Source organism: Symphalangus syndactylus, chromosome X (genome assembly GCF_028878055.3).
Source record: "Symphalangus syndactylus isolate Jambi chromosome X, NHGRI_mSymSyn1-v2.1_pri, whole genome shotgun sequence".
In the NCBI taxonomy this organism is placed as follows: Eukaryota; Metazoa; Chordata; class Mammalia; order Primates; family Hylobatidae; genus Symphalangus; species Symphalangus syndactylus.
Window position 1 is genome coordinate 62,620,075 of NC_072447.2, and position 20,459 is coordinate 62,640,533.

The 20,459-nt window shown below is 52.0% G+C and overlaps 2 protein-coding genes across 4 annotated transcripts in view; both read right to left on the reverse strand.

The window, feature by feature from the left end:
- Window positions 1–878: 878 nt before the first annotated feature.
- On the reverse strand, window positions 879–13,410 carry KCND1 (potassium voltage-gated channel subfamily D member 1). Its single transcript, XM_063634421.1, has 7 exons — window positions 11,934–13,410; window positions 8,966–11,815; window positions 6,707–6,869; window positions 6,524–6,607; window positions 6,339–6,437; window positions 5,816–6,066; window positions 879–2,256 (listed from the first exon to the last, which is right to left on the reverse strand). Exons 2-7 carry the CDS (start codon window positions 10,084–10,086, stop codon window positions 2,031–2,033), a joined length of 1,944 nt encoding a protein of 647 aa, XP_063490491.1. The 5' UTR covers window positions 10,087–11,815; window positions 11,934–13,410; the 3' UTR covers window positions 879–2,030.
- A 140-nt stretch (window positions 13,411–13,550) lies between these two features.
- GRIPAP1 (GRIP1 associated protein 1) overlaps window positions 13,551–20,459 on the reverse strand; it is a 29,078-nt gene continuing 22,169 nt past the window's right edge. For 2 of the 3 annotated variants that reach the window (XM_055268085.2, XM_063634399.1), the window contains exons 22-26: window positions 18,440–18,570; window positions 16,056–16,178; window positions 15,841–15,934; window positions 14,985–15,139; window positions 13,551–14,112 (exon numbers count right to left, since the gene is read on the reverse strand). In XM_055268085.2, the coding sequence (XP_055124060.1) occupies window positions 14,020–14,112; window positions 14,985–15,139; window positions 15,841–15,934; window positions 16,056–16,178; window positions 18,440–18,570 (596 nt within the window). In that variant the 3' untranslated portion in view covers window positions 13,551–14,019. The remainder of the gene's footprint in view (window positions 14,113–14,984; window positions 15,140–15,840; window positions 15,935–16,055; window positions 16,179–18,439; window positions 18,571–20,459) is intronic. The other variant, XM_055268086.2, reaches the window with a different exon arrangement.

Consider the following 20,459-nt stretch of genomic DNA (forward strand, 5'->3'; position numbering starts at 1 on the left):
CTCACTCTCTAACCTCCAGGTCATTGCACATGCTGTTCCCTCTGCCCAGAACATTGCATCCTTTCATTTGCTGCCTGGCTAACTCCAACTCATTCCCTGTGTGTTGGCCAAGTTAAGTTCTCCTGCCATCTGCATGCTTCTATAACCCATGGATCTTAGTTCTGCCACACCATGTTGTAATTACTTGTCTGCCTTCCATGCTCAACTATACATCAGAGACAATGTCTACTTTGCCCATTTTTGTATCCCTAGGGCTGGCACATGATGGAAGTTAATAAATATTTGGTGACTAAATGAATTATCCCTATTTCACAGACTAGCAACCTGAGGCAAGAGAAGGTAAATGATTCTCTCACCCAGGGATTGGAACCCAGATCAACCTGAATCCATGGTCTGTCTGCTCAGTGCTCTATAGAACTCAGCCACACACTAGCCTAGTGTAGCCAGTAGCCCAGAAGAGAGAATGTAGGGGGCGTCCACAAGGAAGGGAAATTCACCAAACCAAGTGATGCTTTTATTAGGGTTAAATTCAGGGTTGTTTGCTGTCAGGAAGGCTGGGTTTAAGCCTCCTCTAACTAACTATGTGTTTCTCTGGGTCTCAGTTTCCCGATCTGTGAATCAGGAAGCTGGCGCAGATGATATCCAAGGAGGAATGTCTCAGGACCCCCTGGCCTGTCTCACTGGCTGTAGATGAACTCCTCAAACCACACTCATTTCTCCTGGATCCCCATCTTCCAGAATACATCACCAACCATCCATCTCCCATACCTTGACCCATACCAGCCCTTCTCCTAGCCAAAAGGGATTGAAATCAGAGTGTTGTCAACCCCCAAGGCCAACCCAGCCCCCAAACCCACAGAGCGAGGAGATACTCTCAGTCCTCATCTCTCCTCTCAGGTTTTATTGACTGATGGAAACTACATCTTTGTCAGCCGCCAGCTCCATGGGGACAGTGCTGGGGACAGGGAACCTGAGATGATGCCAGATTTCAGCCTGAGAGCAGAGTTCTGGAAGGTGACCCAAGAGGGAGAAGAAAGGAATATGTGAAAAGGAATTGTAGGGGAGGAGGAGGAGGAGAAGTTCCTCCTGTCTCCTATAACTCCCAAAGTTCAGAGACATCCCAGGCCAGAGCCCCTGATCTCCAAATACAGCCCAGCTCTTGCTGGTTGCCAGGCTCTTATCTCAGCCAGTCCAGACTCCAGCCCACCCCAAGAAGGAGGCAAACCAGAGGAGAAGAGAGGAGGAGGAGTAGTTAGAGGTGGCCCCTCTGATTAGGGCAGATGTAAATGCTGCAGCAAACTGGTCAGAGGCTTTGCATAATGACACGGCAGCAGCTGCTATTGCTAGAGTTTGCTGGGGGCCCAGCAGAGGACAGGGTTGCGGGGTCCATTTCCAGCAGCCAGGGAAGGGGATGGTAGAATTTGTGCTATCTGAGTGTCTGTTGGGAGAGGCAGCCTGACCCCTCAGGCAAGGCCTGGGGATGGCAGGTCGCTGCAGAGGCCACAGCCTATGAAGCCTGTGTTTGCATTCCAAGCTTCAGAATCTGGAAATTGCTGGGCCAGATGGAGGTGGGGACCTCACGTAGAGGCCAGATCAGAGGTGAGCGTTCTCTTCTCTGAACCTGCAAAGCTCCATATCCCAGCCAGAGGGAGGAGGAAATCTCAAACTCTCCTTCTTAGGGTAGAGCTCAGATGTCGGATCAAAGCTTTACCTTCATCTGAGAGCCCAAGGGGAGGAGCATGCAGGAGTCCAGCTGGGAGAGTGGGGCCAGTCCCAGTGTGCTGGGGCAAGGAGGCCAGGGGCCTGTGGAAGCCCAGTGCTTCAGCTCCCACCAGGAAAGATGTCTGGGGTGGGAGGAAGTTTCCCATTTCCTGGCTACTTCCCCAGTATGTGGACCATTTCATGAAACTCCATTGCATAGTTCTCAGTAGGGGGGCAGAAGGGGTGCCCCTCTCTGCCTCCCAAAAATATGGCTTTGGAAAGGAGTTCCCAAAAATGAAGAGGACTCTCTGAATTGGCAGGCCTACCCCTCACAGGGATGAGATCTTGACAGTCTCGGGGAAGAGGCAAGGGGTACCCAGGCCGGAGTTCCTGAGGGTGCTGCCGGCCCTGCCACCGCCACCAGGGGAGGAAGGTTGGCTCTCATCTGGGGTGTTGGCAGGAGGGGTAGGGATACTGATAATGGCAGCCACGAAGTCCCGGCTGTCGCAGTTCAGGTCAAGGCTGTCATGGGGCTTGGCATTGAGGCTGGAGCGGCTGTGGACAAGGGTGGAGAAGATGGAAGGCTCTTAAAAAGTTATCTTAGGCCGGGTGCGGTGGCTCATGCCTGTAATCCCAGCACTTTGGGAGGCCGAGGTGAGTGGATCATCTGAGGTCAGGAGTTCAAGACCAGCCTGACCAACATGATGAAACCCCGTCTCTACTAAATACAAAAAATTAGCTGGGCATGGTGGCGCATGCCTGTAATCCCAGCTACTCGGGAGGCTGAGGCAGGAGAATTGCTTGAACCTGGGAGGCAGAGGTTGCAGTGAGCTGAGATTGCACCACTGCACTCCAGCCTGGGTGACGGAATGAGACTCTGTCTCAAAAAAAAAAAAAAAAAGTTATCAGCCGGATGTGGTGGCTCATGCCTGTAATCCCAGCACTTTGGGAGGCCGAGGCAGGCGGATCACGAGATCAGGAGATTGAGATCATCCTGGCTAACACAGTGAAACTCCATCTCTACTAAAAATACAAAAAATTAGCCGGGCGTGGTGGTGGGCACCTGTAGTCCCAGCTACTCGGGAGGCTGAGGCAGGAGAATGGCGTGAACCCGGGAGGCGGAGCTTGCAGTGAGCTGAGATTGCGCCACTGCACTCCAACCTGGGCGACAGAGTGAGACTCTGTCTCAAAAAAAAAAAAAAAAAAAATTGCCGGGCGCAGTGGCTCACGCTTGTAATCCCAGCACTTTGGGAGGCCGAGGCGGGCGGATCACGAGGTCAGGAGATCGAGACCACGGTGAAACCCCGTCTCTACTAAAAATACAAAAAAAAATTAGCCGGGCGTGGTGGCGGGCGCCTGTAGTCCCAGCTACTCGGAGAGGCTGAGGCAGGAGAATGGCGTGAACCCGGGAGGCGGAGCTTGCAGTGAGCCAAGATCGCGCCACTGCACTCCAGCCTGGGCGACAGAGCGAGACTCTGTCTCAAAAAAAAAAAAAAAAAAAAATTAATACTTGCCACAGCAATCATGGCATTTATTGAGCACCTACTGGGTCCCTGGCACTGTGCTAAGTACTTAAGTACTTCTCCTGCATCCCCAATTATGGTGGTAAAGCGTGAGGACTCTGGAGTCAGATAGTCCTGGGTTCAAATCCTGGTCCCACTTTAAACACTCCAAACCTCTCTCTTCTCTCATCTGTAGCATGGGACGAACACTATCTCCCACCTCATAGGTTGCTGTGGAGATTAAATGAGATTAAAAATGATACGAAGTGCTCAGAGCAGTGTCTGGAACACAATGAGCATACATATGAAAATGTTATCTCTCATGGTTACTCCTAACAGTGTCCAAGTCCTTACAAACTGTCCACAGTAGGATCTAAGGTAGGACCCTCACTCCTTTCTGAGTTTGCCTCTTACCACTCTCCCCCAGCTCACTCTCCTCCACCCATGATAACTTCCTTGCTATGTCTCTAATGTGGACCCACATCTGCCTCAAGGCCTTTGCACAGGCTATTCACTCTGCTTAGAAAGCTCTTCCTCTAGTTATCTGCATGGCTCACTCCTTTGCCTCCTTCAGGTCTTGGCTCAGTTGTCACCTCAGTAAAGCCTTCCCAGACCACACTATTAAAACTGCATCACCAGCCAAGAGTGGTGGCTCATGCCGGTAATCCCAGCACTCTGGGAGGCCGAGGCAGGTGGACCACCTGAAGGTCAGGAGTTTGAGGCCAACCTGGCCAACATGGTAAAACCCCATCTCTACTAAAAATATAAAAAATTGGCCGGGTGCGGTGGCTCATGCCTGTAATCCCAGCACTTTGGGAGGTCAAAGTGGGCAGATCACGAAGTCAAGAGATTGAGACCATCTTGGCCAACATGGTGAAACCCCGTCTCTACTAAAAATACAAAAATTAGCTGGGCGTGGTGGCACGCACCTGTAGTCCCAGCTACTTGGGAGGCTAAGGCAGAGAATTGCTTGAACCCGGGTGGCGGAGGTTGCAGTGAGCCAAGATTGCACCACCGCACTCCAGTCTGAGCGACAGAGCAGGACTCCGTCTCAAAAATAAATAAATAAATAAATAAATAAATAAATAAATAAAAATAAACATAACAAAAATATAAAAAACTATCTGGGTATGGTGGCGGGCACTTGTAATCCCAGCCACTCAGGAGGCTGAGGCAGGAGAATCGTCTGAACCCGGGAGGAAGAGGTTGCAGTGAGCCAAGATTGCGCCACTGCACTCTAGCCTGGGCAACAAGAGCAAAACTTCGTCTCGAAAAAAAAAAAAAAATGCAGCCAGGCGCGGTGGCTCACGCCTGTAATCCCAGCACTTTGGGAGGCCGAGGCAGGTGGATCATGAGGTCAGGAGATCGATACCATCCTGGCCAACATGGTGAAACCCCGTCTCTACTAAAAATACAAAAATTAGCCGGGTATGGTGGCATGTGCCTGTAGTCCCGGCTACTTGGGAGGCTGAGGCAGGAGAATCGCTTGAACCCGGGAGGCGGAGGTTGCAGTGGGCCGAGATCACGCCACTGCACTCCAGCCTATCAACAGAGCAAGACTCCGTCAAAAAAAAAAAAACAAAAAAAACTGCATCACCACCCTGCTGTATGCTTTTTTTTTTTTTTTAGACAGCGTTTTGCTCTTGTTGCCCAAGCTGGAGTGCAATGATGTGATCTCAGTTCACTGGAACCTCCACCTCCCAGGTTCAGGCGATTCTCCTGCCTCAGTCTCCCAAGTAGCTGGGATTACAGGTGCGCGCCACCACACCCAGCTAGTTTTTTGTATTTTTAATAGAAACAGGGTTTCACCATGTTAGCCAGGCTGGTCTCGAACTCCTGACCTGTTATCCGCTCGCCTCGGCCTCCCAAAGTGGTGGGATAATAGGCATGAGCCACTGCGCCCGGCCTGCTCTATGCTTTCTAGCCCCCATCCCTGACTGACTTTTCTCCTTGGTGTTTACAGCTGTTTGATATGCTATATAATCTGTGTATTTGTTTATTAACTGTCTTACCCCACTAGAATAGAAGTTCCAGAGGACTGGGATACAGGGGCTTCTGTCTGTTCATTCACTGCCGCATCCAAGTTGCCTACAACTGTGCCTGCCACACAGTAGGTGCTCAATAAATATTTGGTGAAAGAATGGATGAAGAGGCCAGGCGAGGTGGCTCATGTCTGTAATCCCAGCACTCTGGGAGGCTGAGGCAGGTGCATCACTTGAGGTCAGGAGTTCGAGACTAGCCTGGGTAACATGGCAAAACCTCATCTCTACTAAAAATACAACAATTAGCTGGGCGTAGTGGCGTGTGCCTGTAATACCAGCTACTCGTGAGGCTGAGGCAGGAGAATCGCTTGAACCCAGGAGGTGGAGGCTGCAGTGAGTTGAGATCCTGCCATTGCACTCCAGCCTGGGTGACAGTGAGACTCCGTCTCAAAAAAAAAAAAAAAAGAATGGATAAAGAATGAGTTACAGACAAGATAAGCCCAAGCTTCCAGCATGGAGGGGTTTGGGTTCGAGCTTCACTTGCTAGGCCTGGAGTTATGAAATCTCAGAGCTGCTGGTCTAAGCTCTGAGCTTCCCCAGGTGTGGCTAGCAGATAGGAGGGCTGCTTACCTCTGAGGGGCAGGGCTCCTGCACAGCCCTGCCAGCATGTCCAGCTCCTGCATGCTGCCACGGCTGACTGAGGCAGTGGAGTTGGCAAGGCGGATGGCACGGCGCTTGGCCCTGCGAGGGCAGCAAGAAGACAGCAGGCTTCCGGGTCCCATTGGCTGGGAAGACACAGAGGTGCTGCGGCTGGTGCGGCCACCTGGTGAGACGGCTCCCAGGGCTTCGCTGAAGGTGAGCTCATCTGTGAACTCATGGCACTATGGGCAGAAGGGAGGCAGGGTCATGGGGCATCCCATGGGAGCTGATCCCACCCTCAAGCCTTTGCTCAGGCTGTCTTCTCCTTTCTGGAAATTACTCCCTCTTCCCTTCCCTTGCCCATCCTTCAAGGCTTGGCTCTCCTGTAGCCTCTTCCAGGAAGCGCTGTGTGATTTCCACAATTTGTAGTGAGCCTCCCATCCAAGGGAGAGAGCTGGCATGGCCACAGAGGGACCCCCTCTATTCTGCTATATCACCTCACATTAGGCCTCACCGTTGTCTTCTCTAGACAGTGCAGCAAGTGGTGATGTTGCTGTTCAAAGGCAGAACGGTTCCTGACACAAAGAGCCTGTTCCTCGCCACTGCCGCTGTCCTGGAGTGGATGGAGCAGAGCGATAAGGGCAGCACCTTCCTCCCCCTGTTATGGCTCACTCCAACCCTATCCAGGCCCCGACCCACCTCAAGGCCCCCATTCTGCTTGTACTGCAGGAAGGCATTGGTGGTACCACTCTTTGCCAATCGGATCCTTGCCAAGCGCACCTTCTGCAGAGAGAGGAGATAAAAGGTCAGGTGGGTGAGCCCCAAAGTAGACTGGCTTGGGGTGTGGGGAGTAGGAGGTGCTCGGATGGAAAGTGTGGTTACCTGCTGTGCTCGGCGCTTGTCAGCCCGCTGGTTCTGGTGGTAGATGCGGCTAAAGTTGGACACAATGACTGGCACAGGCAGGGCAATGACCAAGACGCCACTGAGTGAGCAGATGGACCCGAAAATCTTGCCAGCAATGGTGCTGGGCACCATGTCTCCGTAGCTGGAGCGAGGGGAGGTAGGCCAAGGTCAGGAAAAGTGCCCACCTACCTTTCAGTCCCCCACTCCATCCCATCTAACTGGACTAGCTCTGTGACCCTGGCCAGGCACTCAAACCTTCTGAATCCCTCAGTTTCTTGCTCTGTAAAATGTTGGGGGGTCAAGTGAGAAATGGGCCTGGCCCTCAACCCCTACCATCTGCTGCCCCTGTCTAAGTTACATACCAAGCACCTGAGTCAGCCAGAAATCTATGAAAACCAAGCAGAGGGGAGCATGAGGAAGTCACAGGCAGTGAACACAGCCTCCTGGGGAGAGAGTCCCAGCACCACAGGCCAGCCGAAGGGCTTCAAGTCCCAGGAGGAGTGTTTTGTTGGTTTTGGCTGCCTCTGTCTTACCTGGTCTAGGTAGGACCCCTTTTCATTCCCCTATAGGGGAATCCTTGAAAACTGTCCACATGTGACGAAACAGGGAGGAGCTTTGAAACCTCCCTGCCTTTCTCCATGCCACCCACCTCCCACAGAGATAGAGCAGAGCCAACCTTACTAACTTGTTCACAGAGAGCTCCCCTGAAGATCAGGGAGATTCTGTAACTGACTCGCCCAAGATCACACTGCATACTTTTGTTCTGACCGCAGAACCAATCAGAACTCCTCCACAGAAACACAGCCTCTGCAGTCTTCAGCCTCTAAGCCTTTTCTCAGGCTGTGCCCTAGGATGGCTGTTCCTTATTTCTGTATTTTGACTCATTTTAAGCATTCAGGACTCTGCTCAAAAGTCTCTCCAACTTGGCCATTGCTGGCTCTGTGATGTGTCATCTCAGACCGTGTCCTCAACTGTGAGACATGGGCAGCCATCCACCCTCACAGAGTTGTTGGGAGGACCTGAATAGAGTAAAAGCCATCAAAATACTCAGTTCCAGCCCACTGTCAGCGCTCAGTATTTTTTGTCAGTCTGATCCTGGACCTCCAACCAAAATTGGGGTTTCTACGCTTTAGAAACCCCAAATCAACTTTTTTTGTACCTCTATGAAGAAACTGAGCAAACCCAATTCATTCAGTTATTCCTTCAACAGATACTGAGCACCAACTGTATACCCAATCCCAGTGATGGAAACTTAGAGAAGGATCACAGCATCTGCCCTTGACAGTATCTTTAGAAAGCTCGTGAGTTCGATGATTCCATTTGATACTTTTATCCCAACTCTGTTTCTTCTGCAGGGATCGACAAAAAAAAAAAAAAAAATGCTGAAAACATCTTGTTCTGGGAAACATCAAGGAATCGCAAAGGCACAGAAGTAGTGCCCCACACAGCAGACAATTCTAGAAGGTTGGGAGACATGGGTCCCCAAAACAGAAAAAGGTGCTAGAAAACCAACACCTATGTATCCTGCACCAGAAACATTCAGAGAACTTTCACAACTATGATGTCATTGAATCCTCTCTAGATGATGAAGGGATCAGCGTTTCCCATTTTACAGAGGGGAAAACTGAGGCCATGAGAAACCATCAACAGAAAGAGAGCAGCTAAGACAATCCTTGAACCCAAGTCTCCTGACCTAGAAAATCAAGGCATTGTCAGAGCTGGGAGGGATCTGAAGAATTAAGTCCAGCTCCCTCAGTTTGTACAGATGAGCAAACTGAAGCTCAAAAAGAGAAAGAGGCCAGGCGTGGTGGCTCACGCCTGTAATCCCAGCACTTTGGGAGGCCAAGGCGGGCAGATCACCTGAGGTCAGGAGTTTGAGACCAGCCTGGCCAACATGGTGAAACCCTGTCTCTATTAAAAATACAAAAATTAGGCAGGCGTGGTTGCATGTACCTGTAATCCCAGCTACTTGGGAGTCTGAGGCGGGAGAATCACTTGAACCCAGGAAGCGGAGGTTGCAGTGAGCTGAGATCTTGCCACTGCACTCCAGCCTGGGCGACAGAGTAAGACTCCGTTTAAGAAAGAAAGAAAGAAAGAAAGAAAGAGAAAGAAAGAAAGAAAGAAAGAGAAAGAAAGAAAGAAAGAGAGAGAGAGAGAGAGATCATTCCTTTAAACTTCCTAATTTTACAGAAAGGGTGAGTGTAATCAGGCAGCCCCCAATGCAGAGTCCACACTCACCCAAGCGTGGTCATGGTGACAATGGTATACCAGAAGGCCGCAGGGATGCTCGTAAAGTTGGTCTTGTTTGTGCCCTTCTCGGCATAAAACATGACAGTGGCAAAGATGATGATGGCCATGGTTAGCGAAAAGAGGAGAAAGCCCAGCTCAGAGGCACAGCTCTTGAGTGTGTAGCCCAGAATCCTCAAGCCCTGTGAGTGCCTGGAGAACTTGAAGATGCGAAACACCCGGAACACACGCAGGGTGACAAAGGCGCCTGAGACATCGTCGTTCTTGGGCACCAAAAGCCCAATGTAGTAGGGCAGGATGGCCACCACGTCGATGAGGCTCATGACACTCCGCAGGAAGCGGCAGCGGCTGGGGGCGGCAAACAGCCGCAGGAGGTATTCACCTGTGAATATGAGTACACAGGCTGTGTCCATGCAGAAAAAGGCCTGTGGGAAGCGTTCGCCACAGGGCTGCTCCCTTGAGGACCTGCGTGCAGAGCCGCGGCACGGGATGGTCTCTACCACATTGGCAATGACCGACACGGCAATGAAGAAGCCGGTCACATAGTAGAAAACGAGGGCTGCGGTGCTTGTGTGTGGATTCTCGAAGGCCCGCCAGAGCCGCTGCCGCAGGGAGCTGCCTGCTGGCAGGGCTGGGCCGTCCCCGGCCTGCTCGGCCTCCTCGTCCTCTGCCAGGCGCTCGGCATTCTCCTTCTTTCGGTCCCGATACTCTTCAAGGCAGCAGTCACCGACTAGCTCGGGAACCAGGCCGTAGAAAGCCAGCTCTTCGTCGAAGGCCTGGATGCATTCCTGCCGTGGGCAGTGCAGCCGCCCCGTTCGGTAGAAGTTCAGCACGTGGCGGAACATGTCAGGGTCGCGATCGAAGAAGTACTCGCCTGAGTCAGCATCGTAGAAGAATTCCTTCTCTGAGCTGCCCAGCAAGGTATCTGGGTAGCGGTCCAGTGTATTCTTCCAAGTCTCAAAGCGCCGTCCGCTCACGTTCACCACCAGAACCTCATCTCCTCGAGATGCCTTCACCCCCGGTGCCGGGGGCAGGGGCTGCTGGGCCAGGGGCAGCCAGCCCACCGCTGCCGCCCGGGCAAAAGGCAGCCACGTGGCCAGGCCTGCCGCCATCGTGCCACTCCCCAAGCCCAGGGAGACTTAGTGAGGGTGGCGTTTAGGAGAATGTGGCTGTCTCCAGGATGGTGGGGGCTTGGAGACACCTTGAGCCACCCGAACAAGGAAACTGGGGGTGTCTAGAGAGGTCAAGAGGAAGCAGGAGGAAGAACTAAAGAGATGCGAAGGAGTTTGGGGGACATTTACAGAGCCTAGGAGGGGCCTGGGCAATGTTCTGAGGGACTGAGAAGGGCCTTGGGGACATGGAGAAGAGCAGAAAAGGGGTGTGGGGATGGGGCCAAGAAGGAGCTGAGGGAGGGTTTAGAGAGACTGAGATGATTCTAAAGAAGTCAGCCTGTGCCTGAGAGGTGTCTGGGGGCGTCTAGAGGGGCCAAGAAACACGTGGGGAGTTCTCTACACTCTCAAGAGTCTCAGGGAAGGCAGAAGAGCCTGGAACTCCTTTGCGGGGGTGGAGAGGAGACTGGGGCATCCAGAGGGGTAGAAATGGGACCAGAGGTGCTTGAAAGAGACTTGAGAGTGCCTGGAAATGAGGGTTCTAGAGGGGCTGAGACAGGTGAGGAGGGTTGTCCACACCCTCAAGACTTCTAGGGGAAGCATAAGAGGGTTAGACCCCCCTCATGGATCTGGAAAGGGAGCTGGTGCATCTCGAGGGGTGGCTGTGGATCTAGGAGGTTGTAAAGAGGCTGAAAGGTGTCTTGGGACTGCCTAGAGTTGCCAAGAATAGCCCGGGGGGGTGTCTGTACTCTACAGGAGTTCTGGGGAAGAAAAGAGAGGCCAGGGCTTCCTAGTAGGGCTGGAGAGGGGAAGGGGTTATCTAAAGGGGTAGACAGGGGGCTGGGTTATTTTTTGAGAGGCTGAGAGTTATCTGGGGGAGGTGGGTATCTAGAGGGGCCAAGAAAGCCTGGTCAACACTCTCAGGAGTTCTACAGGGAGGAAAAAGGGGTCTGGGGAATTCCAAGGGGCCGGGACTCAAATGTTAGGAAGTTGGGCACAGTCCCAGAGCACCCAGAGGATCTATGAAGACTAAATAAGAGGAAGGGGGTTACCCCCAAAATGGGATTAAGAGGGGGGTGGGGTGTTGAAAGGGAGTTGGGTGTGTCTCCAGGGAGGGGGGCTCCTGGGCTTTGCAGGAAGCTGGCAGGAGAGGCCGGGAGAAGGCTGGGTCCCACCGTTGGGGGCAGGTCTGGGGAAACCACACCCCGAGGGGCTGGCGGTGTGTGCTGGGCAGTGGCAGTAGCAGCAGCGGCAGCAGGAGGAAGAGAAGCAACCACAGCCAGGCGTAGGGGAGAAGGTGGCATAGGCAGGGAGAGGGCGCGGGGTCCCTGGAAGGAGGCCTGGGAAGGGCAAGGTCCAGTGGGACCCCTGGGGACTATCCCAGGATGGGCTAGGGCGTGGGGGCTGGACCAGGGAAGGATGAGGACAGCGCTAGTGGTGGTCCCCCTCCCCCTCCCTCTCGGGCCGTCCTCACCTGTGTCCCCGCTGCAGCAGCAGCAACAGCGGTGGGGCTGGGGGTACCAAACACCCGAGCTCCTGGCCCCCTCTGCAGAGCTGCCTGAGTTCTCCTCCTCTGGCTCTCTCTCCCCGCCCCTCCGAGCTTGCCGGGAGATGGAGAGAGAGGCAGGGAGGGGCCTCGTGGCTCCCCGAGCCCCCTCCCCTAGGACAGCCAGAGAGGGACCCTGGGGAGACTCCGCCTCCTACAAAGCTGGTTGGGCCTCAGTCGCGTCATCTGGAAAATGGGGGTGGCAGGGAACTTTGCCAATTCTCCCCACCTCCTTCCTGGACTCCCCTCTCTTCCTGCCCAGCTCCTACCCGCTCTGCCCCCAGGGGCCCCCACCCCCACTCGCCTGAATCAGCAGCACTTAGCAGATCCGATCGATGGGAAGGCGTCTGTTAATGGCCCCAGAGCGGAGTGCCACAGGGAATGATGCAGCGCTGTCCCCTCCCTGCCCCCCAGACTGTGGAAGGGCAGGAGAGCCAGGAGTCGGGGGTTATTGCTGGGGAGTGTTTCTCTAGATGGCCAAGCTTCCGAAGCCGCCCCCTTGAGGGGCGCAGCATGGATTAGAGCCCCAGCTCTAAGACTTCGGCTGTGGGACTGGAGCACGGGACTTCCTGTTTTTAGATATGAAATGAGGGTAAAGGGAATGTAGAGGGGGACAATCCAGGTCCCACTCCCCTACCATCTCAGGCAGGCCCCACTCCGAGGGGGTAGTCTCTTATCTGTCCATATCCAGTGGCCTCAAATCACACCTCCTCCGGTAGAGGGCTCTGCTTCTGGATGGCAGGAGCACTGATAATGGAATGCCTCTGGCTGGCTATGGGTGGGTTCAAACCCCAGCTTTGCCACTGACTTGCTGCATCCTTGAGCAAGTGACTTGCATTGTTTCCTCAACTGTCAGATGGAGAGACTTATCCCAACTTGATAGCGTCATTTGGAGCATTACATGATGTGAAAGGTGATAGCACTGGACACAGCACACACCGGGGATGCTTAATCTTAATTAAAGGAGTGTGATGACAGGGGCACCGTAATGCAGGGCCAGGCCTAGCCTTTCACCCAATTTACCCACCCGTGTAATCTTCCAATTGCCCATTTGGCACACTCCTGATTTGTCCATTTCTACATCCATTCCTCCACCTACCCATCCATCCATTCTCCCACCCACACAACCAATTCCTCTATCCATCCCTCCACCCACCCATCTGTCCACTTAGTCGTTAATCTACCCACCCACTCATTCATCCATTTGTATTTGTAAGTTCACCCCATTTGGCTATTTGCCAATCTATCTGTATGTATCCATCCTCTGCCCATCTCTTCCCACCCGGAACACACGCAGGGTGACATCCTCTGCCCATCTCTGTCCATACATAGCTCCACTCGTCATTTCTTCTCCCACTCTTTACCCTTCCCATTCATTAGCTCATCTACCCATCCATCCATTCCCCTAACCATTGGTCTATTTACTCCTAACCTGTCCATAAACCCATCCATCCACCTATCTACCTAAATCATCCACCCATCCATTTGTCCATAGACCTATTATCCATCTGTCCATTTACATCTCTACTATCCATCCTCTATCCACCTACCAATCTACCCATTTATTCATCCAACCACCTATCCATCCATCCATCCATTTATTTCCTAGTCTATCCATCATCAGTCCATGCAACCGTCCACTTACTCATCCATCGGTCCATCCAACCACTTATCCATCCTCCCGTCTGTCTACTCATCTATACCCACAATCCCATACATGTCTACCCATGTACATATCTGCAGGTATTTCAGCTCCACTCAGTTTGAGGGGCTGGTCAGCAGTAAATGGAGACAGGCTGGATGAGGGTGGGGAAAAGAGAGTAACGTTGCAGCCAGAGACCTCCCTCCCTATTCCAATGGTGTGAACCTCCCCGCCCCCAGCACATCCCTCCTGGTTGAAAAGAACGAGACGAGACAGTCAGTGGGTGGGCCCGTCTGGCCAGATGGTATTTTGGCTGCACAGCCTTTACACACACACACGCACGTGTTGCTAGAACGCTGAACATGGACCACACACCCACCCAACATCCCCAATCCCAAGTGCAGAGTAGCCAGGCTCCAGACATAAATTAAAAAATAAAATAAAATAAAATAAAAAAGAGTTGGTCTCTGGGAAGGAGAGCTCATGCAGAGATGAAGACAGAAGCCTTTGGGAGCCAGGACCAAGAAGAAGGAGAAATCCCTGCCCCTTCCCTCACGATCCCCACTCCCTGGTGGCCTCTGCCCTAAGACAGGATCATTAACACTAACCATCAGGCCTCTAGCCCTTTTAATGTCCAGTCTCCCAAGCTATTTGATTTTGGCTCCAGCCCTCATTTTTCCACCACAGCCCAAGGGAATGGCATCCTAAGGGGTAGGAAGGGGAGGAGGTGGGTGCAGCCTGCAGGTCTTTAGCTGGTTTCTCCTGGCTCTATGTCTGGGTCAGGAGGCCCCACGCACTCCTTGCTGAGCCGCACAATTTCCTGGGACAGAACTTCCATATCCTAAGAAACAAATGAACCATCAGGGGCCAGAGAAGGGGACAGGCTGCTCCCTTGCCAAACGTAGGGTATCATCTGTGATTTCCTTCACACCCTTTCATTAATCAATGCTCAGCTGTGTCTGGCCTGGGATGGGAAGGTACTTGGAGAAGTTCACAGCACCCCCAACAGTGGGCTGGGCTCAGAAAAGTCATGAGGATGGGTGGGGAGCTACAGATAATGGGAGTGGGATGCCTCCTGTGGCATGGTGCTGCTGCAGGATACACCACCACTCTGGCCACCTGCTCTTCTACTAAGTGTGAGCTTGCTTCTCAAAGGCAGAAGCTGGGTCTGACTCCTTTCTGACTCTCAGAGATGGGGAAAGTCTTTGGGTGGCAGGTTGGGCAGAAAGATGTGTGTGGGGGGCCATGGGCATGGGGGATCTATGGTAGACAAATTGGTGGATGAATGAATTGTCCAGAGGACAGATGGAGATCAACAGGTGGGCAAGCAGGTAACTGGGTGGGTGAAAGGTAACACAAGGGGCAATTGATGAGTAGATAAGAGAATGATATGTCAAGAAATGGGTGGCAGGACATGGGGTAGACAATGAGATGAGTAAGTAGTAGATTGGGTAGATGGACAGATGGGCAGATGGTTGGGTGAATGTGTAGATAAATGGATGAGTGGATACATGGAAGGAACGAATGGATAATAAGTTGAAGAGAGGGTGGAAGATGAGAGCATGATGTAGTAGTTGATGCGTGGGTAGGAGGATAGCTGGGAGGACAGGCTGGGTGGGTGGGCAAGGGAACTGGCAGATGACCCAGGGGCTATGTGGCTGGGTAGGCAGGTGGCTGGGTGAACAGATGGGTAGGCTGGCAGGCCACACTCGCCTTGTGCAAATGCATATTCTTGGTGAGCTGCTCCTCCAGCATGTTCTGCAGCTTCTTGTTCATCTCCCGAAGGTTCTCGTCGCCTGGCTTCACTAGGTCTCTCAGGACACTGCCCAGCCCGCTGCGGTCTGTGTGGCCTGCTGCCACAGACACATCTGCAAGGGCCCAGGCTGAAAACCACCCCCTCGGCAGAGCCAGGGGAGAGCCAGGCAGAGCCAGAGGAGAAAAGAGGGAGACGAATACCAGGGGAGAAGGGAGCAGGAAAAGCCATGTCATGTAAGACAGAGGCTTTGACATACAAAACCTAGCTCTGTCACTCACTAGCTCTATGGCCCCGAGAAATGAGGATAACTAACTTGTGGAACTGGAAAGATGCACATGACTGCATGTGAAGCACAGAGCACACAGAAAGTCCTCAGCACATGTTGGTCAGTATGGTTCTGATTAATAAAGAAAAATCTGTGAAGGAGCAGGTTTGAAAGAAAGCAAAAGCAATGAACAGAGAAGGAAAACAATATAGACAGCGAGACAAGATGGAGTGGGGTGAAAAAGAGAAACGGAGAAGAGAGAAGGGAGAGGGAGAGGAGAGGAAGATGAGGCACAGGAAGAGGAAAGGAGAAAGTGGACAGAGAGACAAACTGGAGAATGGAGAGTGGAGAGATGACAGAGAAAGAGAGAAGAGGGAGGAGGCAAGATCAAGAGACAGTGCTTTCCTGTTCTCCCCTCGACAGGCCATGGTCTTGTCAGTAGCTTCACTGAGTTCCGAGAGGAGAGGAGAGAAGCCGCAGCACAGAATGGAGAGGGAGGGCCAGGTGAAGGCTGGACCAGGGCTGAGGGCCGGGGAGGGGGCACTGACCGATCCGGCTGTCCATGACGTAGGTCTCAATGATGGCGCTCTTCCGGCAGAGGTCCTCTGCCATGGAAGCACTGCTCACCTCCAGGTGCTTCACCTGCAAGATGGCCCAGCCCACCTGAGACCCCTCTACTGTACATGTTCACACATGAGGCGGGCCCGGGCAGACCCCACACCCCCAAGGGCACTTCAAGTGGGGATGGGCAGGCAGGGAGCACCTTCTCCTCCAGCATCCATTTCTCCTGCTGTGTCTCTGCCAGCCGCTGAAAGAGCTCAGCCACTTCCTCATCTGACAGCTCTGCTGGCCGAGGGGGCTGCGCCTGAGGGCTGCTGGATAAGGACTGCAGGAAAGAGAAGGGGAGAGGCCAGCCCTGGGCTCAGCACCAACGACCCCAGACAGGTGTCAGGGACTGGGGAGGAGAACCAGGCCAGAGGTGGGTGAGAGAACGTGGGCCCTGAAGCTGGGACTGTAGGCCCATCTTGGTACCCTCAGACTCTTGTTATCTCCTCTGCCTAAATGGGGGTAGAGAGTAAACCACATCAGAGCCTTGTGGAGAGGATTAAAGGAAGATCCCAAAGCAAATGAGATCTAACTTCCAGCTGACAGGAAAACTGGAAGAGAGGGACATGTTAAATCATACCACCAGGAAGCCAGCAGAAAAACCCAAAAGGTAGCATACTTCCTGTGGGGTGACTGGGCTGGCCTCTTCAACAAGTTGGTCTCAGGAAAAAAGGGACCACACTAAAGAGATTTAAGGGCCATAAAACAACCAGATGTAACATGTGCTCTGAATCTGAATGCTAGTTTTCATAAAACCAGCAAGAAAGGACATTCTGGGGCCAACTAGAGAAATCTGGTTAAGGTCAAAGTATTAGACGACGTGAAATTTTTTTTTTTTTTTTTTTTTTTTTTTGAGATAGAATTTCGCTCTTGTTGCCCAGGCTGGAGTGCAATGGAAGATCTTGGCTCACTGCAACCTCCAACTCCCGGGATCAAGCGATTCTCCTGCCTCAGCCTCCCGAGTAGCTGGAATTACAGGCACGCGCCACTATGCCCAGCTAATTTTTGTATTTTTAGAAGAGACGGGGTTTCACCATGTTGGCCAGGCTGGTCTTGAACTCCTGACCTCAAGTGATCTGCCCGCCTCAGCCTCCCAAAGTACTGGGATTATAGGCAGGAGCCACCGCACCCAGCCAATGACATGAAAACTTATCAAATTGGGAAGGTAGAGACAACAGTTGAATAAAAACAGGTTAATCTCATCTAGATTTTAAAAAGAGAGAGAATTCTGGAAGGGTATGAGCTAAGAATTTATTTATTTATTTTTTGAGATGGAGTCTCACTGTTGCCCAGGCTGGAGTGCAGTGGTGTGATCTCGGCTCATTGCAACCTCCACCTCCCGGGTTCAAGCGATTCTCTTGCCTCAACCTTTCGAGTAGCTGGGACTACAGGCACGCACCACCACGCCCGGCTAATTTTTGTATTTTAGTAGAGACGAGGTTTTGCTATGTTGGCCAGGCCAGTTCTCAAACTCCTAACCTCAAGTGATCTGCCTGCCTCAGCCTCCCAAAGTGCTGGGGTTACAGGCATGAGCCACCGTGCCCAGCCCTGAACTAAGAATTTATAATGGTGACTTCTGGATGGTGAAAATATTATTTTTTTTTGACATTCAAGGTTTTTTTGTTTTTGTTTTTTTTAAATAGAGTCGGAGTTTTACCATGTTTCCCAGGCTGGTCTTAAACTCCTGAGCTCAAGTGATCCGCCCACCTTGGCCTCCCAAAGTGCTAGGATTATAGGGATGAGCCACCACACCCGGCCAGACATTTAAGATTTTAAAAAATCTTTGCTCATTTGTGGTTTTTAAAAAATGTACTACAATGTGCACATACTATTTTTTTTTTTTTTTTTTTTTGAGACGGAGTCTCGCTCTTTTGCCCAGGCCGGACTGCAGTGGCACTATCTCGGCTCACTACAAGCTCCGCCTCCCAGGTTCACGCCATTCTCCTGCCTCAGCCTCCTGAGTGGCTGGGATTACAGGCGCCCGCCACCGTGCCCGACTAATTTTTTTTTATTTTTAGTAGAGACGGGGTTTCACCGCGTCAGCCAAGATGGTCTTGATCTCCTGACCTCGTGATCCGCCCGCCTCGGCCTCCCAAAGTGCTGGGATTACAGGCGTGAGCCACCGCGCCCGGCCGCGCACATACTATTTGTGGAACAATAAAAAAGTTATTTCCAAAGGAAAGTGGCTGGTAAGGAGGCTGACATGACAGCCGGCAATAATAATTAGTGATCATTACAAGTTGGGAAAAGGGACCTTCTCCTTGGATGGTGCACCTACTATGAGCCACATACTTTATGGCACCAGAGAAGGGGGAATTAGCCCACAGATGATGAAACAGAAAGTCAGAGAGAGAGAATGATTGGCCTGTCCTGCATGTAGCAATCTGAATCCAAGTTGGTGGGCTTGGGGAAAAGTTGACAAGAAAATATGTGTGCTGCGCCCAAAGTAGGAGATGGATTTAGGTGAGGAGAAAAGGGGAGGGGTTCTCAGATTTTTGGGTTGAGAGAAGCTGGAGCTGTAGGTTCTTCCTTTCCCCTTACCCTGGCTGGAACAGCCGAGCTCTCCTTTTCCCGCAAGATCTCCCGGTAGCTGAAGGAGGAGATGCTACTGCTGTCCCCTGTCTGGGTCCGGCTTGGTGAGTTCATCTCTGAGAGAACCAGCTCCTCAAGGCCTGGGCGGTGGAGGGAAGAGAAACTTGAGCCCCAATACCCCTGAGTCCCAGGGCAGCAACCAGCAGGAAGGGGCAGAAATAGATTTAACAGAGATGGAAAGAGAGACACCTGGGCATGGGGAAAGGCAGAAGCAGACAGGAGGACAGGGAGAGACAGAGACAGAAAAAAGAGCTGAGGCCGGGCGCACTGGCTCACACCTGTAATCCCAGCACTTTGGGAGGCTGAGGTGGGCCGATCACTTGATGTCAGGAGTTCGAGAACAGCCTGGCCAACATAGAGAAACCCCGTCTCTACTAAAAATACAAAAATTAGCTAGGTGTGGTTGTGTGTGCCTGTAATTCCAGTGATTCAGGAGGCTGAGGCAGGAGAATCGCTTGAACCCGGGAGGCAGAGGTTGCAGTGAGCCGAGATCGTACCATTGCACTCCAGCCTGGGTGACAGAGTGAGACTCTGCCTCAAAAAAAAAAAAAAAAGAAAGAAAAGAAAGAGCTGCCTTTCTGGAGAAACACATACAAAATGAGAAGGAGAAAATGGAAGAGGTTGGAGAAAGACAACGATGTGGGTACACATGAGCCTCAAGTGGCAGACACACTTGGACACAGGGTTCAGAGAAAGAAAGACAGCTAGAGAGGGCACAGGGCACATCCACTTGCAGAAAGAAAATGCCAGAGATGGAAAGCCAGAGCAGATGACAGAAACTAACAGAGACCCTGGAGAAAGAAGTAAGCCAGAGCAGAGACAGAGACAGAGAGAAAAAAAGATGCCGGGTGCGGTGGCTCACGCCTGTAATCCCAGCACTTTGGGAGGCCGCGGCGGGTGGATCACGAGGTCAGGAGATCGAGACCATCCTGGCTAAAATGGTGAAACCCCGTCTCTACTAAAAATACAAAAAATTAAGTGGGCGTGGTGGCAGGTGCCTGTAGTCCCAGCTACTCGGGAGGCTGAGGCAGGAGAATGGCGTGAACCCGGGAGGCGGAGGTTGTAGTGAGCCGAGATCGCGCCACTGCCCTCCAGCCTGGGTGACAGAGCGAGACTCTGTCTCAAAAAAAAAAAAAAAAAAAGATGCAAGCAGGCTCTTGTAGCCACGCACTTAAATCTCAATCTCAGTTTAATCTAATGGACAAGGTGAATGTATTGAATGTATGGTATACAATTGTAACTTTTCCCAAGATTCTTTTTTTTTTAGACAGAGTTTCAGTCTTGTCGCCCAGGCTGGAGTGCAATGGCGCAATCTCGGCTCACTGCAACCCCTGCCTCCGGGGTTCAGGCAATTCTCCTGACTCAGCCTCCCAAAGTAGCTGGGATTACAGGCGCCCGCCACCACACTCAGCTAATTTTTTTGTATTTTTAGTTGAGACGGGGTTTCACCGTGTTGGCCAGGCTGGTCTTGAACTCCTGACCTCAGGTGATCCACCCACCTTGGCCTCCCAAAGTGCTGGGATTACACCTTTCCCAAGATTCTTACATTCATCTGTGATAAAACAGAAACAAAACTCCTTTCTAAAGAAAGGTTACTTCAGGAGACCAAGTGCCTCAGAGAGAAATTGATTTGGTGAGAGATACACATCTGTTTTGCCACATCACTTAAAGCCCTCAAGGATCTCTGGCAAGGGTGGGGTGACTGAGTGGGGATCCGTAGGTATCCCGAGTGGGGGAACAAGGGACCAAGTTTTCTCTGAGTCTGTAATCTAAGAGATGCACCAGAGCCATCACTGCATTTTACTTTTAAATGTATTTATAGGCCATCCCCGTCTAAAAAAAGGCTGAAGCAACTAAAGTTGTGTGTGTGTGTGTGTGTGTGTCTTCTGCTTGAAGTGGCAGAAATAACAGATTGGATTAGCTGTATAATGAAAACACCACAGTGTTGCTGGCTGTGTATAAGTCTGTC

Coding starts and splice junctions, on each gene's coding strand:
- KCND1 (XM_063634421.1), bottom strand. CDS start 10,086: ATGGCGGCAGGCCTGGCCACGTGGCTGCCTTTTGCCCGGGCGGCAGCG. Junction 6,608..6,706: donor ACAAGCGCCGAGCACAGCAG/GTAACCACACTT, acceptor CTCTCTCTGCAG/AAGGTGCGCTTGGCAAGGAT. Junction 6,438..6,523: donor AGCAGAATGGGGGCCTTGAG/GTGGGTCGGGGC, acceptor CATCCACTCCAG/GACAGCGGCAGTGGCGAGGA.